The sequence below is a fragment of the Sciurus vulgaris genome, assembly GCF_902686455.1.
Source record: "Sciurus vulgaris genome assembly, chromosome: X".
Taxonomy (NCBI): Eukaryota; Metazoa; Chordata; class Mammalia; order Rodentia; family Sciuridae; genus Sciurus; species Sciurus vulgaris.
Genome location: NC_136471.1, coordinates 797309 through 813270, shown reverse-complemented (window position 1 = coordinate 813270; position 15962 = coordinate 797309). Strand labels below are relative to the sequence as shown.

Below are 15962 nucleotides of genomic sequence, written 5' to 3'. Positions count from 1 at the left end.
AGAAACTACATAACCATATGGATATTTAACAATTCACTTTTGATCAACAAATGAAACATAGGTGATATTCCAGGAGAAATTTTTAAATTCATAGAACTGAATGAGAATAGAGATAAAATATACCAGAAACTGCAACACCATGAGGGGGGTTCTAAAAGCAAAATTTATAGCTATGAGTGCCTCCATAACAAAACCAGAAAGATTCCAAATAAACAACCTAATGATGTACCTCCAAGGTCCTAGAGAAATAAGAATAAATCAGTTCCAAAATAAATAATAGGAAGGAAATAATTAAGAGCTGAAATTAATGAAATAGAGAATAAAAAATAATATAAGAGATCAATGTAGTGGAGTTGGTTCTTTGAAAAGATAAACAAGACTGATAAACCCTTAGACAAATTATCCAAAGAAAGAGAGAGAAAAGACCCAAATTAATAAAATTAGAGATGAAAAAAGAGATGTCATTACAGAAATTTCTGAAATTTCAGGGACTACTTTGAAAACTTACTGTCCCAAAATTAGAAAATCTAGAAGAAATGGACACATTTCTAGATACGTACAGGTACCAAAACTGAACCAAAAGGATATAGAAAATCCAAACAAACCAATAACAAACAATGAAATTAAATCAGCAATTAAAAGTCTTCTAACAGGTGCAGTGGCGCACACCTGTAATCCCAGCAGCCTGGGAGTCTGATGCAGGAAGATCCCAAGTTCAATGTCAGCCTCAGCAACTTAGCAAGGCCCTAAGCAACTTAGTGAGATGCTGTTCCAAAATGTTTTTAAAAAGGGCTGGGGATGGGGTTGGGGCTGTAGTTCAGTGACAGAACACTGGCCTAGCACATGTGAGGCACTGGGTTTGATCCTTAGCACCACATAAAAATAAACAAAGGCATTCTGTCCATCTACAACTAAAATATTTTTTAAAAGAAAAAAGGACTGGGGAATGTGGCTTAGTGGTTGAATGCCCATGAGTTCAATCCCCAGTGCCAAAAAAAAAAGAAAAGCTCAGGACCAGATGGATTCATAGATGAATTCTAACAGACCTTTAAAGACGAACTAATCCCAGTGCTCCTGATATTATTCCATGAAATATAAAAGGGGGGCACACCTAAATTCATTCCATGAACCCAGCATCACCCTGATAACAAAATCATGTAAGTACATGTCAAATAAAGAAAACCACAGACCGATAAAAATTCTTATTAAAATGTAAGCATTACACATTTAAAAACACATTAAGAAGGTTGTACATCATGATCAAATTGGCTTTATACCAGGGATGCAAGGATGTTTCAACATATGCAAATCAATAATAATAATTCATCGCATAAATAGATTTAAAGACAAAAATCATGTGATCATATTAACAGGTACAGAAAAAAGCCTTTGATGAAATCTAGCACACATTCCTGTTAAAAGCACTGAATAAAATTAGGGACAGAAAAACTTACCACCACATCATATAGGCTATATATGACAAACCCAAAGCTAACATCACAGGGAATGGGGAAAAACTGAAAGCATTTCTTCTAAAATCAGGAACAAGGCAAGAATGTCCATTCTCACCACTTCTATTCAATATAGTACCTGAAACTAGTCATAGAAATTAGGCAAGAGAAGGAAACCAAAGGGATAAAATGGGAAAAGAAGAAGTCAAATTATCACTATTTGCAGATATGATGATAAAAAGACCCAAAAAGACTCCAAACAAAGAGTTGTGGAGCTGACAAACAATAGTGAGCTGATGAATTACATTTGTTGAATTTTGTATGTTGAAACATACTTGCGTCCTTGCAATAAAACCAATTTAGATGGGAATGGTGGCGCATGCCTATCATCCCAGTGGCTGGGAGAGACTGAGGCAAGAGGATCACGAGTCCCAAAAGCCAGCCTTAGCAAATTAGGGAGGTCCTCAGCAACTTAGTGAGACACTGTGCCTAAATATAAAAAGGCCTGGGGATGTGGCTCAGTGGTTAAGCATCCCTGAGACCCTGGTATCAAAGCAAACCAAACCAAACCAAACAACAACTTCATCATGATGTACAATCTTCTTAATGTGATATTGAATACGAAATGCTAATATTTTGTTAATGATTTTTACACCTATGTTCATCAGGAATATCAGTCTGTAGTTTTCTTTAATTGATGTTTATATGGTTTTGGTATCATGGTGATTTTATCTTCATAGAATGAATTTGGGATTGCCTATCCTCTATTTCATGAAACAATCTGAGGAGCACAAAATCAACTTAAAAAAATACTTTTACTGTACACCAATAATAAACCTGCTGAGAAGGAAATCAGGAAAAAAAAATTCACTCATGATACCCTAAAAACAAACCAACCAACCAACATATGGATAAATCCAACCAAGGAGGTGAAAGGCCTCCACAATGAAAACTATAGAACATTGAAGACCTCAGAAAATGAAAAGACCTCCCATATTCCTGGACAGGCAGAATTAATATTGTTAAAATGGCCATATAACCAAAAGCAATCTGTAGATTCAATGCAATCCCATCAAAACACCAATGACATTCTTCATGGAATAAAAAAAAAAAAGTCCTAAAATTCATACAGAAGAATAAAAGACCCAGAACAGTCAAAGCAATCTTAAGTAATAAGACCACACTGGAGGCATCACAATACCTGATCTCAAATATTACCACAGAGCTACAGTAACAAAAACAGCAAGGTATTGGCAACAAAATAGACATAAAGACCAATGGAACAGAATGGAAGACAGGAAACAAATCCACACAGTCACCTGATCCTAGACAAAGGTGTCAAAAACATGCATTGTAGAAAAGGCATCTTTTTTAACAAATAAAGCTGGGAAAACTGGTTATTCATATGTAGAAGAATAAAACTATTTCCCCATATCTTACCCTGCACAAAAATCAACTCAAAATGGATCAAAGCCTTAGGAATTAGACCAGAAACACTACAACTACTAGAAAATAGGGGAAACACTCCAACATATAGGTGCAGGCAATGACTTCCTCAATAGGACTTCTAAAGCTCAGGAAATAAACCAAGAATTAATAAATGGGATGGTATCAAAGGTTCTGCACAGCAAGGAAAACAATTAAGGTATCACATGAAAGCCTTTGGAATAGGAGAAAATCTTTGCCAGTTACTCGTCTAATACAGGATTTATATCCAGAATATATAAAGAACTTGAAAGAATTATCACTGAAAAAAAAACCCTAACCCAATTAATGAATAGGCAAATGAATCAAATAGTTCTCAAAAGAAAAAATACAAATGGTCAACAAATAGGGGGAAATCTTTAGAAATAAGGAAAATGTAAATCAAGTCTACACTGAGATTTCATTGCATTTCCATTACATTAGCATTCATACAAAAAAAGGATACAAACAGTAATAGATGCTAGTAAGGATGCAGGGGGAAAGGAACACTCATTCACTGTTCATGGGACTGTAAATTAGTACAACCACTATGGAAATCAGTAGGATATTTTTCAAAAGACTAGGAATACAACAACTGAGATAGATTCAAACTAAAAAGCTTTCTCTCAGCAAAGGAAACTATCAGTAATGTGAAGAGAGAGCCTACAGAGTGGGAGAATATCTTTGCCAATCATACTTCAGATAGAGCACTAATCTCCAGAATCTATAAAGAACTCAAAAAACTCTACTCCATGAATACAAATAATCCAATCAACAAATGGGCTAAGGAAATGAACAGACACTTCACAGAGGAAGATGTACAAGCAATGAACAGAAAAAATGTTCAAAAATATGAAAAAATATTCAACATCTCTAGTAATAAGAGAAATGCAAATCAAAACTACCCTCAGATTTCATCTCACCCCAATTAGAATGGCGATTATCAAGAACACAAGCAACAATAGGTGTTGGCGAGGATGTGGGGAAAAAGGTACACTCATACATTGCTGGTGGGACTGCAAATTAGTGCAGCCACTCTGGAAAGCAGTGTGGAGATTGCTTAGAAAACTTGGAATGGACCTACCATTTGACCCAGCTATCCCACTCCTTGGCCTATACCCAAAGGACTTAAAATCAGCACACTATACAGATACAGCCACATCAATGTTCATAGCTGCCCAATTCACCATAGCCAGATTGTGGAACCAACCTAGATGTCCTTCAGTTGATGAATGGATAAAGAAACTGTGGCATATATATACAATGGAATATTACTACACCATGAAGAATGATAAAATTATGGCATTTGCAGGCAAATGGATGAAATTGGAGGATATCATGCTAAGTGAGATAAGCCAATCTCAAAAAACTAAAGGACGAATGATCTCACTGATAAGCGGATGAGGACATATAATGGGTGGTAGGAGGGATTAGCGTTAGGGTTAGGGTTAGGTTTAGGGTTAGGGATAAGGAGGGTGGTAAGAATGGAGGAAGGAAGGACTGTATAGAGGGAAAAGAGGGGTGGGAGGGGTGGGGGGAAGGGAAAAAATAACAGAATGAATCAAACAACATTGCCCTATGTAAATTTATGATTTTTAATTAAAAAAAGCTGTTAAAAAAAAAAAGACTAGGAATGGAAGCACCATAAGACCTAGCTATACCATTCCTTCGATTTATCGGAAAGAACTAAATTTAGCATACTATATCAATATGTGTATACCCATGTTTTTAGCAGCACAATTCACACAACAGCCAAGTTATGAAAGCAACCTAGGTATCTGTCAACAGATGAATGGATAAAGAAAATATGGTATACATACATTTGGAGTTTGAGTCAGACATAAAGAGTAAAGTTATGTCATTTGCTGGTAAATGGATGAAACTGGAACACTTTCTTCATAAATGAATAAGTCAGACTCAAAAAGCCAAGAGTAGATAATATGTAGAAGCTAGAGAGAAACAGGAATAAAAAAGGGGATCTCATGAAAATAGAAGGGAGACCTTTAGAAAAGAGGAGGATAGAGGAAGAGGATGGAAAGGTCAATTATTAGGGATAAAATTGACTAAATTATATTGTGTGCATGAATGAACATCTCACAATGAATCCCACTAATATGTATAACTATAACATACTAATGAAATGTTTTTAAAAAGATGAAAATTTAAAAAGTATTTTTGTATTTTTAGATATATTAATCAAGGAGTATGCTTTAAAAATACAGTGAGAAGACTAAAGAAAGAAATTGAGGAAGACCTTAGGAAGATGGAAGGAACTCCCATGTTCTTGGATAGGCAGAATTAACATCATCAAAATGGCGATACTACCAAAGTGTTATACAGATTCAATGCAATTTCCATTAAAATCCCAATGACATTCTTCATAGAACTAGAAAAAGCAATCATGAAATTCACTTGGAAAAATAAGAGACCCAGAATAGCCAAAGCAATCCTTAGCAAGAAGAGTAAAGCAGGAGGCATCACAATAGCAGACCTTCAACTATACTACAGGGCAATAGTAACAAAAACGGCATGGTATTGGCACCAAAACAGACAGGTAGACCAATGGTACAGAATAGAAGACACAAAGACAAACCCACAAAAATGCAGTTGTCTCATACTAGAGAAAAACATTTAGTGGAGGAAAGATAGCCTCTTCAACAAATGGTGCTGGGAAACTGTAATCCATATGTAACAAAATGAAATTAAACCCCTATCTCTCACCCTGCATGAAACTCAACTCAAAGTGGATCAAAGACATAGGCACTAGAGCAGAGACCCTGTGCCTAATAGAAGAAAAAGTAGGCCCCAATCTTCACCATGTCAGCTTAGGATCTGACATCCTTAACAAGACTCCTAAAGTGTAAGAAGTAAAATCAAGAAACAATACATGGGTCTCTTATTTTTCCAAATGAATTTCATAACTGCTTTGTCTATTTCCATGAGGAAAGACATTGGGATTTTAATTGGAATTGCATTAAATCTGTATAGCACTTTTGGTAGTATGGCCATTTTGACAATATTAATTCTGCCTATCCAAGAACATGGGAGATTTTTCCATCTTCTAAGGTCTTCTTTAATTTCCTTCTGTGGTGTTCTGTAGTTCTCATTATAGAGGTCTTTCATCTCTTTTGTGAGATTGATTCCCAAGTATTTTATTGTTTTTTTAGGCTATTGTGAATGGGGTAGTTTTCCTAATTTCTCTTTCAGAGGATTTGTCACTGATGTATAGAAATGCATCAGATTTATGGGTGTTGATTTTGTACCCTGCTACTTTGCTGAATTCATTTATTAGTTCTAGAAGTATTCTGGTGGAATTTTTTTTTTGGATCCTATAAATACAGAATCATGTTATCAGCAAATACAGACCAAGAATAGCCAAAATAATCCTTAGCAAGAAGAGTGAAGTAGGAGGCATCACAATACCAGGCCTTAAACTATACTACAGAGGTATAGTAACAAAAACAGCATGGTATTGGCACCAAAATAGACAGGTAGACCAATGGTACAGAACAGAAGACACAAACCCCATAGTTATCTCATACTAGACAAAGGTGCCAAAAACATACATTAGACAAAAGATAACTTTTTCAACAAATGGTGCTTGGAAAACTGGAAATCCACATGCAGCAAAATGAAATTATATTCCTATCTCTCATCCTGCACAAACTCAACTCATAGTGGATTATGAGTTATCAACTCATAGTGGACCTAGGAATTATGGACTGGGGTTTTAGCTTGGTGGTACAGCGCTTGTCTTGCATGCATAAGGCACTGGGTTCAATCCTCAGCATCACATAAATAAATAAAATAAAGGTATTACGTCCATCTACGACTCAAAAATTTTTAAAAAGGAATTAGGAATTAGACCAGAGACCCTGCACCTAATAGAAGAAAAAGCCCACCCAAATCGTCATTATGTTGGCTTAGGATCTGACTTCCTCAACAAGACTCCTAAAGTGCAAGAAATAATATCAAGAATCAACAAACACCCCAGTACCCCCCCCCCAAAAAAAAAAAAGAATCAACAAATGGGATGGATTCAAATTAAAAAGCTTCTTCTCAGCAAAGGAAACAATCAATAACATGAAGAGAGAACCTACAGAATGGGAGAAAATCTTTACCACATGCACCTCAGATAGACCACTAATCTCCAGGATACAAAAAGAACTCAAAAAACACCAAAAAAACCCAAATAACCTAGTCAATAAATGGGCTAAGGAACGGAGCAGACCCTTCACAGATGAAGATATACAATCGATCAACAAATATATGAAAACATGTTCAACATCTCTAATAACTAGAGAAATGCAAATTAAAACTAAGATTCCACCTCACTCCAGTCAGAATGGCAATTATCAAGAATATAAGCAACAATATGTGTTGGTGAGGATGTGAGGAAAAGGTACACTCATACATTGCTGGTGGGGTTGCGAATTGGTGCAACGACTCTGAAAAGCAGTATGGAGATTCCTCAGAAAACTTGGAATGGAATCACCATTTGACCCAGCTATCCCATTCCTCGGATTATACCCAAAGAACTTAAAATCAGCGTACTATAGTGACGCAGCCACATCAATGTTTATAGCAGCTAAACTCACAATAGGTAAACTATGGAACCAACCTAGGTGCCCTTCAACAGATGAATAGATAAAGAAAATGTGGTACATATACACAATGGAGCATTACTCAGCCATAAAGAAGAATAAAATTATGGCATTTGCTGGTAAATGGATGGAGCTGGAGAATGTCATGCTAAGCGAAATAAGTCAATCCCAAAGAATCAAAGGCTGAATGTTTTCTCTGATATGTGGATGCTAATTCACAATAAGGGGGTTAGAGAAGAATATAGTTACTTTGGATTAAGTAGAGGGGTGTGAATGGAGGGGAGGAGTTATGAGGTAGGAAGGACAGCAGAATGAATCTGACATTACCCTATGTACATATATGAACTACATGACTGGTGTGATTATACATGGAACCAACCTTAACCCTTCAACAGATTAATGTTTAAAGAAAATGTGGTACATATACACAATGGTTTATTATTCAGCCATAAAGAAGAATGAAGTATGGCATTTGCCAGTAAATGGAACTGGAGACTTTCATGCTAAGTCAAATAAGCAAATCCCCAAAAAAGACAAAGGCTGAATGTTCTCTCTGATATGTGGATACTGACATACAATAAGTGAGTGGGAAGAATAGAAGTTCACTGGATTAGACAAAGGGGATGAAGGGAAGGGAGGGGAATGGGAATAGGAAAGGCAGCAGAATGCACTGGACATAAGTTTCCTGTGTTCATGTATGAATATACCACCAGTGAAACTTCACATCATGTACAACCACAAGAATGAGAGGTTATACTCCATTTATGTATGATGTGTCAAAATGCATTCTACTGTCATGTATAGCTAATCAAAACAAATTTTAAAAAACTATTTGGAAGACTCCTTTTTTTTTTTTGCGGTGCTTGGGATTTGAACCCAGGGCCTTGTGCTTGTGAGGCAAGCACTCTATCAACTGAGCTATATCCCCAGCCCCTAATAATAGATATGTTTAGTTGTAGGGAACTATTTCCTAGGTATTTTTTATTCACAACCATTTTTCATCTAAGTTTTCCTCAAATTCACTGTTTTACTTTTAGCCTAAATTTTTCACTTTAATTATCTATTTGGCTTTTGTTTGTTTTGCAGTGCTGGGGACTGAACCAAGGGTGCTCTACCACTGAGCTATATCCCTATCCCTTTTTTCTATTTTCACAGACAGGGTCTTGCTAAGTTGCTAAGGCTGGCCTTGAACTCACCATCCTCCTACCTGAGCCTCCTGAACAATTGAATTAGAGGTATGCACCACTGTACCCAGCCATCTGTTTGTATCCTTGTTGGCACATATTTAAAATACTCTGAAAATTTGTGTGGAAAAAATTAAAAAACAAAATAAAAAGAACTTTGCTCAGCTCAGGAATTCTCAACTCTGGCTGTGCATTAAAATCATCTCATGCAGGACATGGTGGTGCATGCCTATAATCCCAGTGGTTTGGGAGGCTGAGGCAGGAGGATCACAAGTTCGAGCCAGCTTCAGCAACTTAGCAAGACCCTGTCTCAAAATAAAAAATAGAAAGTCCTGGGGTTGTGGCTCAGTAGTTAAGCATCTCTGGGTTCAATCCCTGGAACCAAAAAAAAAAAAAAAAATCTGCTTAGCTCCCCAGAATGATTCGTGTTCAGACCGGAGCTCCAGGAATTCTTATTTAATTTTTTCTAGGCAAGAGGTTAAAGTTCTTCAGATGATTCTAATATACAACCAGGATTGAGCACCCCTAGCTTTAAGCATGTCACTTTTTATTTTCTGTATAAAAGAATAATTGTTCTCTTACAGTTTACAGATAAAGTCAAAAAATATTTTAAAAGCTTTTTACATACTACCTTGTAAACATTTCTGTATTTCACAGGCTTGTTTCTGGCACGGATCCTTTTGCGGCATATCCAGAAAACTAAAACAAGAGAAATGATTTTTATTTTGCTTTTTTACCCATAAATAAAGCTCCTTACATGGAATTTTCTTCAGAGACAAGTAGTATGCCCTTACAGTTGCTGAAAAAATTACACTAAAAATACTCTTCCCTTGTAGGATGAACCAACTGTATTTTTATAATATTCAGGTCATTAAGCTTGGAAGAAATAAATAGCTTTACATGGAAAAAATCCTTAAATTAAACATACTCATCTTGAGTATTGTAAACCAATGTTGGGCTAGAGGAACCGATGTTGCAGTTCAATGGGCCTGGATGGCTGCCCATCTGTATCATTCACAGAGGAAACCCTTGATAAATGATTAAATTCCTTGAGCCTTTTTCCTACTACTCATGTGTAAAATGATAAGCATACCTACCTCAAAGCACTGATGGAAGAACTAAATGTGATAAAGAATATAAGTGTATAGAATTCTGCCTATAAGGCAGTAAGTAAGGATTCAAAACATGGTAGCTATTATTACCAAGACTTGTTTTTTGAGATGGGGTCTTGCTATGTTGCCCACGTGGTCTGGAACTCCTGAATTCAAGCCATTCTCCTACCCTCAACCTGGTAGTAGCTATGACTATAGACGCATGCCACTGCACTCAGCTCAACACTTAAAAAAAATAAAACCGTATTTTAATGTACATAAACTGTTATAACTACTTCAACTCAGGAAATTCTTTACAGGTGGTAAATGCTTTCCTAGAAATCAGCAATGTTTGATACTACTATGTCCTGAGAAAAGTGCTGATTAAGCAGCTAAAATGATTTTTTGGAGCTCTTATGAAAACCATCTTATTTAAAATATGTACCAGCTTATTTAAAAAATCCAAAGAAGGGATTTTAGTGCCTACAATTTTGATCAGCAACTTCTAATAATTTGAAGACACAATTTCAGAAAGAAAAAAGGCCTAGGAGCCTTTGTAGCTAATTGCATCAATGCAAATAATTTTTTTCAGAACCCCCTAAGTTCTCAGTAGAAACAAATTAGGTCAGTACTGGGATGGGAAACACTGGAGCAAAACCTAGGATATTTACAGGATGGGAGAAGGAAAGGCAGGTGAATGTGCTGCAGGGCAAATAAGCGACAAATAGATGTTGATGCTGCTAGGAGCTGCTCTCTTCTCTCTAAATCAGTACCAAGTCCTTGGTGATCAGGGCATCTGTTCTGTAGCACGTGCTGATTTTTGTGGGATTCATCAGATCCCAGTTCCAGCCGATGATGTCCATTAAAGGTTCTATGGCAATTTCCAAAGGAGTCAATTTCGAGTTATGTATCCTTTCTAAATGCTTTTGTTGACTCACTTTGTGCCTGCATAACCCCCTCTCTGCAGTGTCACTTGCAGTATTCTTCATAACCCTTCCTAAACTTCTGTGTTCTTGATGAGTTTTTCAACCCACTCCCTCCCTCCCCCCGCCGGGCCCAAGGGTGGGTGCACTGCAGTGGTGGATGAAGTGATTGCCATATACTGAACAGAACAGAGGAGCATATCTTCCTAGAATCCCAGCACCTGGAAAAAAAAATCATTAAAATCACCACAACTGAATAGAGTGAAGATAAAGAAGGGGACGAAGGGGGAGAAATAGAAATACATACCAGGTTAATCATCAGGCAAAAGCTTAAGCAACAGCTCCTGTACTCCCCTGACCTGTCAGAAAAAGAGAAGTTTATAGAGAACTCTGTTATGAGAGTTCCAATACAATGGAAAATGATTAAGCAATATGTGTACCATTAAATGATGCTGTATCTGCCACAAGCGAGAGTTGTTATCCATGTAGCGCTCCTCCGGGTAGAGTTGCCACATGAGAGGTAGCTGGGAGGTAAGAAGGTGACTTGGCCTAGCTGCGTTACCTAAGGGAACCTGAATTTGCTGGACTCGTGCCCTTAGGAAACTTGTCTCCTAATGGAAGGAATGATAAAAAAAATATATATATATATATATTTCAGAATATTGAGACTGGATAGAAACCAAGTTACTTGAAAGCAAAATCAAAGAAATATGCAAAATGAAAAGTTACCTCTTCCACAACGGCCACCCATGTGCGCTGGTATTCGTCGCGGTAGATACCCTCTTGGTGAACCCAGAGGTGATCGGGTGGAGCCCCCACATCCTCTCCTGCCATTCTGGGCTTTGGGTTCCAATTCTAGCCCTGCTTTTCTCCACCTAAGCCTGTAGCACCCGCGCACAGGACACAGGTGTGACTTTTGGGGTTTGAATAACTCACCAGTGAGCAAGGTGCCCTGTGACTAGCAACCACCAACCAGAACCAAACCTCATAAATGTCTATTTGCATAGCCTAAATAGAACCCAGGACATCTGAAGCTTTCTGCAAGACTGAAAGTGACACCGAGGTTACACTCAGGCAAAACCTCAGGTAATGCTGTTGACCATAAAGCACTCAAGAATTCTAGGTGAGTTTTGTGAAAATCTAGGACAAGCAGTACAGGAGGCTGGGTACTGGTCTCGTATTCTTTGCATTCACAAAGCGGTGTCTGACAAAATGTAAGCAAAAGAGAATGTACAGGAGAGTGCCTAAGGACACATTATTTTGGCAGGAAGTCAGTAAAAGAGACACATGCATGCCACATTTCTTTGGTAAAAGCCACTTCCAAGCAGTTTCCATTTTAACAAATGTAAGATTCTGAACCACATGCATGATTTTCTAAACTTAAATTTAAAACTTAAGGGCAAAGGGCCTATTTATCAGTTCACTAGAAAAGGTTACTTATAGCAGCTGGGCATTTCTAGAAGATGATTTCCATGTTAGGAAAAATATTTAGGGTAGTTTCATGGAATTTCTGACCTGCAAGAGACTTTGGGGATCATGGTGATTTACAGCTGAGTGAGAGCAAATCATAGTTATCCATCTAGATCTTTGTTTCATTTTAATAATGCTGCAGGATGTTACAAGAGCCCATTTTTCCATTGAGGCATAGGTTTAATTTGTTTATTTCCCAAGCCAGAAAAGCCCCTCTGCCCTTTGAGAAGTCTAAAGGAAGCACAATTCCCAGAATGTTTGGGTGGTAGGGCAAACTCTTTCCCTGACAATCCTCTGCCCACTCTGGGATCTCATTTTAAGAACTTACAATAATTTGAGATGCATTTTGCATGTATGAATCTTTTTGCCCTAACACAGCATTGTGGCGTAGTTTCAAAGGTAAGGGTCTAACTTTTTCAGAGCAGATAGGGCAATGGGGGATATGTTACACTAAACAAAGACCTCTTACTCCCATTAGGTGACAATTAGGTGGGAAAGAAAATGTAGTATAGCTTGGGAGGTTGTTAGAGCCCTCAAAGTGAGACTGTCCAGAGCAAACCAGATGTCAGAACTCATATAATGCAGAAGAGGAAAAAGTCAGAAATAAGAATGAATCAAACTAAACCAAACCCTCTTTTTCAAGGATAACAATCTGAGTCTGATTTTTTCCCCTCAACAATGTTAGTTTTTCTTCCCTAGAAGGAAAGTAGAAAAAATACTTTTATAGAGGTAAGGGATGGTTTGATTTTTGTGAACAATTTAAGAGCATCAGAGTTATTTCACCCACTATACCCTGATTAGATCTGATTCTGAGCCTGGCATATGCTTCTCTTTTCACATGGATGTGCTTTCTCATTTCGAACTCATTAAAGATGGAACCCTTTCTCCTTAACCAAATCCTAACAACAGCTGCTCTGATTCTGTACACTCAAAACTTATGAATTATCTTGGATTTCTTCTTCTTCTTCAATTGCTATATTCTATCTGTCACCTATTCCAGCAAGCACCACCACTACCACTGTATTCAAGATAAACTTCCCCCAAATGCCATGCTCATTTCAAGCTTCATACTTTTGATCTTCCTTCCTACTTGTCTAAAATACTTAAGTTTCTATATTTTGAAGCCATTTTTCCATATAGCAGATAACAATTCTGCTTCTCTTCCCCAGAGCTTTGGAAAGAAAAGTCACAAAATCCAGTATATGGTATTATCAAAATAAAAAGTTAGAACCTTGATTTTTGAGCACAAAAAACATAATTGTGGCCAATATTATTTTAAACTAGAAGCCAAGTGTTAAGAGTTTCAGGACCATATCAACTTCATAGATCCTAGCACAACAACATGTTGACATTTAAATGCCTTTTGAATAAAAACAAAATTATATTGGATATACTACATTAAAATGAAATAATTCCAGGGGAGGAGAGGGCACACGGATTGGAGATGATGTTTTGAGTTACTATGAATCACTATAAAGGGTTCTTATGAATCACTACAAAATATTCTCAGAAGAAAGGCAATGTGATGTGATATGTTGCCTTGACCCAGAGGTTAACATACTGGGGGCTGGACATGATAAGCCTGGAAACGAAGCTCAGAACATTACCCTGAAATTGTGCTTGCTAGCAATCAGAAAGCATGGCAACTCAGAGAAAGACAATAGCAGTGATCAAGGGACAGAGAAGCCACCATGGGCAGGAATGAACAACATTCTCAGTAGAGAAATGCAAAGGCTGAGCAAGAGGAATCAGATCAAAGCCTGTAAAAATTACAAGTTGTATGAATGTAACGCCATTTCTTTAAATGTGATTCTTAGAACACTTGCTCCCAACAGTTTCCTTAGTCAAATAAGTTTGGGAATACTGGAGAGTCATAAAACAGCCTACTATAGCAAAAGCTCTGGAAAGTTATGTAGTAAAACAAAACAAAACAAAACAAAACATGCTGTTTAATGTCTCCCAAATTTATTTGACTAGAGAATTTTAGTTCTGGGCATATGATCCTTGTTCACAAAATTCAGGACTCCTTGAAATAAAATGAATCTCTTAAAAACCTCAAGATAAATTTAGTTACAAGATATAAAACAATACACAGAATATAAACATTTGCAACTCAATTCAAGCAATATTGCCATCTGCAAAAAATGGATTCTAAAAAATATTTAAATAAATTTATAGCTATATTATCCACTAAAACAGATTGTCCCCATGGGGGTTACCTTGACACCAGAGACCACATTGACTTAGACAGATTATTTTTAGGCACTTTGTAAATTAGGTTCTAAATGGAAGACATATAACCTAGAAGGGCTTCCTTAGGTAGGTGACCTAAGTAAAAAACATCCTTTTTTCTTTTAAAGAATAATTCTTTTTGCCTTTTATAAAAAAATAAGATTTGTTTAAATTTCCAGATGTTTGAACAGTGTTTAAACATTGATAAGTTGAATATGCATATTTTACTTCAAGTCATTTAATAACTGATCCAATTACAGTGGGTGAAATTACCAACAGACCCTCAAATCAGCCTGGCCTGTGTATGATTTGTAATTCTGTAACTTATAAGTTTTGTGACCTTGGACAAGTTAACTTTTCTTGAGGTGTAGGATGAAGATTATGTCTAGCACATAATAAATTTGCTGTAAATATTAATAGTTGTTTTGTACTCCATTTAAAAGTTTGGAGGTGTAAAAGGTAGCCATATGAATTGTAAAAGTTAGTGAATGTCATTCTGGAATATGAGATTGATTGACAACAATAACAAATGAAACATATTTTTCTTTTTGAAGATGCCCAAATGAACTTTATAAATTCAAAATATCCCATTATAATGAGAAGAACAGCTGTTGCTGCCCCATCAGGGCAGGGTATACTAGCCATAAAGAGTAACTGAAAATACTATATAATATAAAATCAAAACTTATGAGAAAATGTTGATAGTTCCAATGTAATGGTGCAGCTGGAAATTTTTCCAACCTTCATTATTATCAAAATCTATCATGGAAAGATTTGTCATGTGATCCTTAAGCATTAGGTAAAAACGGAGGTTGCTGGCATATACATTACAGCTACTGGATTTGGAGCCCTATTTGTGGGGAGACTTGGGTTGGAACTGACTTGGGAGAAAAGAGCATAGCATCAACACCTCTTCAAGTAGCACCTTGGGAATGTTCCCTTTCCAGTACTGCCATATCTGCCTGGCTTCAGAAATACACAGGAAATAGAAAGTCAAATCAGAAACAAAAATGCGGACAGACTGTGGAGGCATATAATATAACATGGCATATAATTTTCTTTGATTTAGAATTGTTCCTAAAATCCTTGTAATTTGTATACTTGTGACTTGGAAGATCTGTACTTTTAACCCTTGGCACGATGACACACCGTGGAATAGAATTACTTTCGCAATGTAATTTCACAACGTCTGATACCATTGAGACAAGATCTGAGGAATCTTGTATTCTGGATATCTGATGTGATATACCCGAACGTGAATAAACACTTAAGTCCCCTAATTCCTCTTCCCCGTATCAAACAAATAGGTACCTAAAAGCCTTTGTAAAAAGTAGCAGCAACCAAGCTCAAGAGTGATACTTTTTCAGATACAGTATAGCACTGTTTCTGCAAAAGGTTACTCACATGAATATAACGTTTCTTGGGCTAATTTCTCCGCCTCGAGAACAGCTAGGCTAAAACTTCCAGGTCCCACACCCCGGGTCACTCGAACCAAGATCTCGACGTGAGCCGGGGAAAAGCCGAGGGGCAACCCCAACCGAGG

At 37.0% G+C, this 15962-nt stretch overlaps 2 protein-coding genes across 6 annotated transcripts in view; both read right to left on the bottom strand.

Moving 5' to 3' along the window:
• CMC4 (C-X9-C motif containing 4) overlaps positions 1 to 15962 on the bottom strand; it is a 23839-nt gene extending 7877 nt beyond the window's left edge. The window contains exons 1-3 of one of the 4 annotated variants that reach the window (XM_079124569.1): positions 15824 to 15955; positions 9906 to 10040; positions 9335 to 9402 (exon numbers count right to left, since the gene is read on the bottom strand). In XM_079124569.1, coding sequence (XP_078980695.1) covers positions 9335 to 9392 — 58 coding nt within the window. In that variant the 5' untranslated portion in view covers positions 9393 to 9402; positions 9906 to 10040; positions 15824 to 15955. Of the gene's footprint in view, positions 1 to 9334; positions 9403 to 9905; positions 10041 to 10465; positions 10703 to 15823 lie in introns of those variants that run through there. The other 3 variants (XM_079124566.1, XM_079124568.1, XM_079124567.1) reach the window with 3 other exon arrangements.
• Positions 9335 to 15962, bottom strand: MTCP1 (mature T cell proliferation 1). Of its 2 annotated transcripts, none has more exons than XM_079124565.1 (5): positions 15824 to 15962; positions 11447 to 11598; positions 11158 to 11328; positions 11025 to 11076; positions 9335 to 9402 (listed from the first exon to the last, which is right to left on the bottom strand). In XM_079124565.1, the coding sequence occupies exons 2-4, from the start codon at positions 11549 to 11551 to the stop codon at positions 11029 to 11031; spliced, it is 324 nt and encodes a 107-aa protein (XP_078980691.1). In that variant the 5' UTR covers positions 11552 to 11598; positions 15824 to 15962; the 3' UTR covers positions 9335 to 9402; positions 11025 to 11028. The 2 variants fall into 2 exon arrangements, with proteins under 2 accessions (XP_078980691.1, XP_078980690.1); XM_079124564.1 differs by lacking the exon at positions 9335 to 9402 and adding an exon at positions 10805 to 10938.

Coding starts and splice junctions, on each gene's coding strand:
- MTCP1 (XM_079124565.1), bottom strand. CDS start 11,551: ATGGCAGGAGAGGATGTGGGGGCTCCACCCGATCACCTCTGGGTTCAC. Junction 11,329..11,446: donor GGGTGGCCGTTGTGGAAGAG/GTAACTTTTCAT, acceptor TCCTTCCATTAG/GAGACAAGTTTCCTAAGGGC. Junction 11,077..11,157: donor AGATACAGCATCATTTAATG/GTACACATATTG, acceptor TTTTTCTGACAG/GTCAGGGGAGTACAGGAGCT.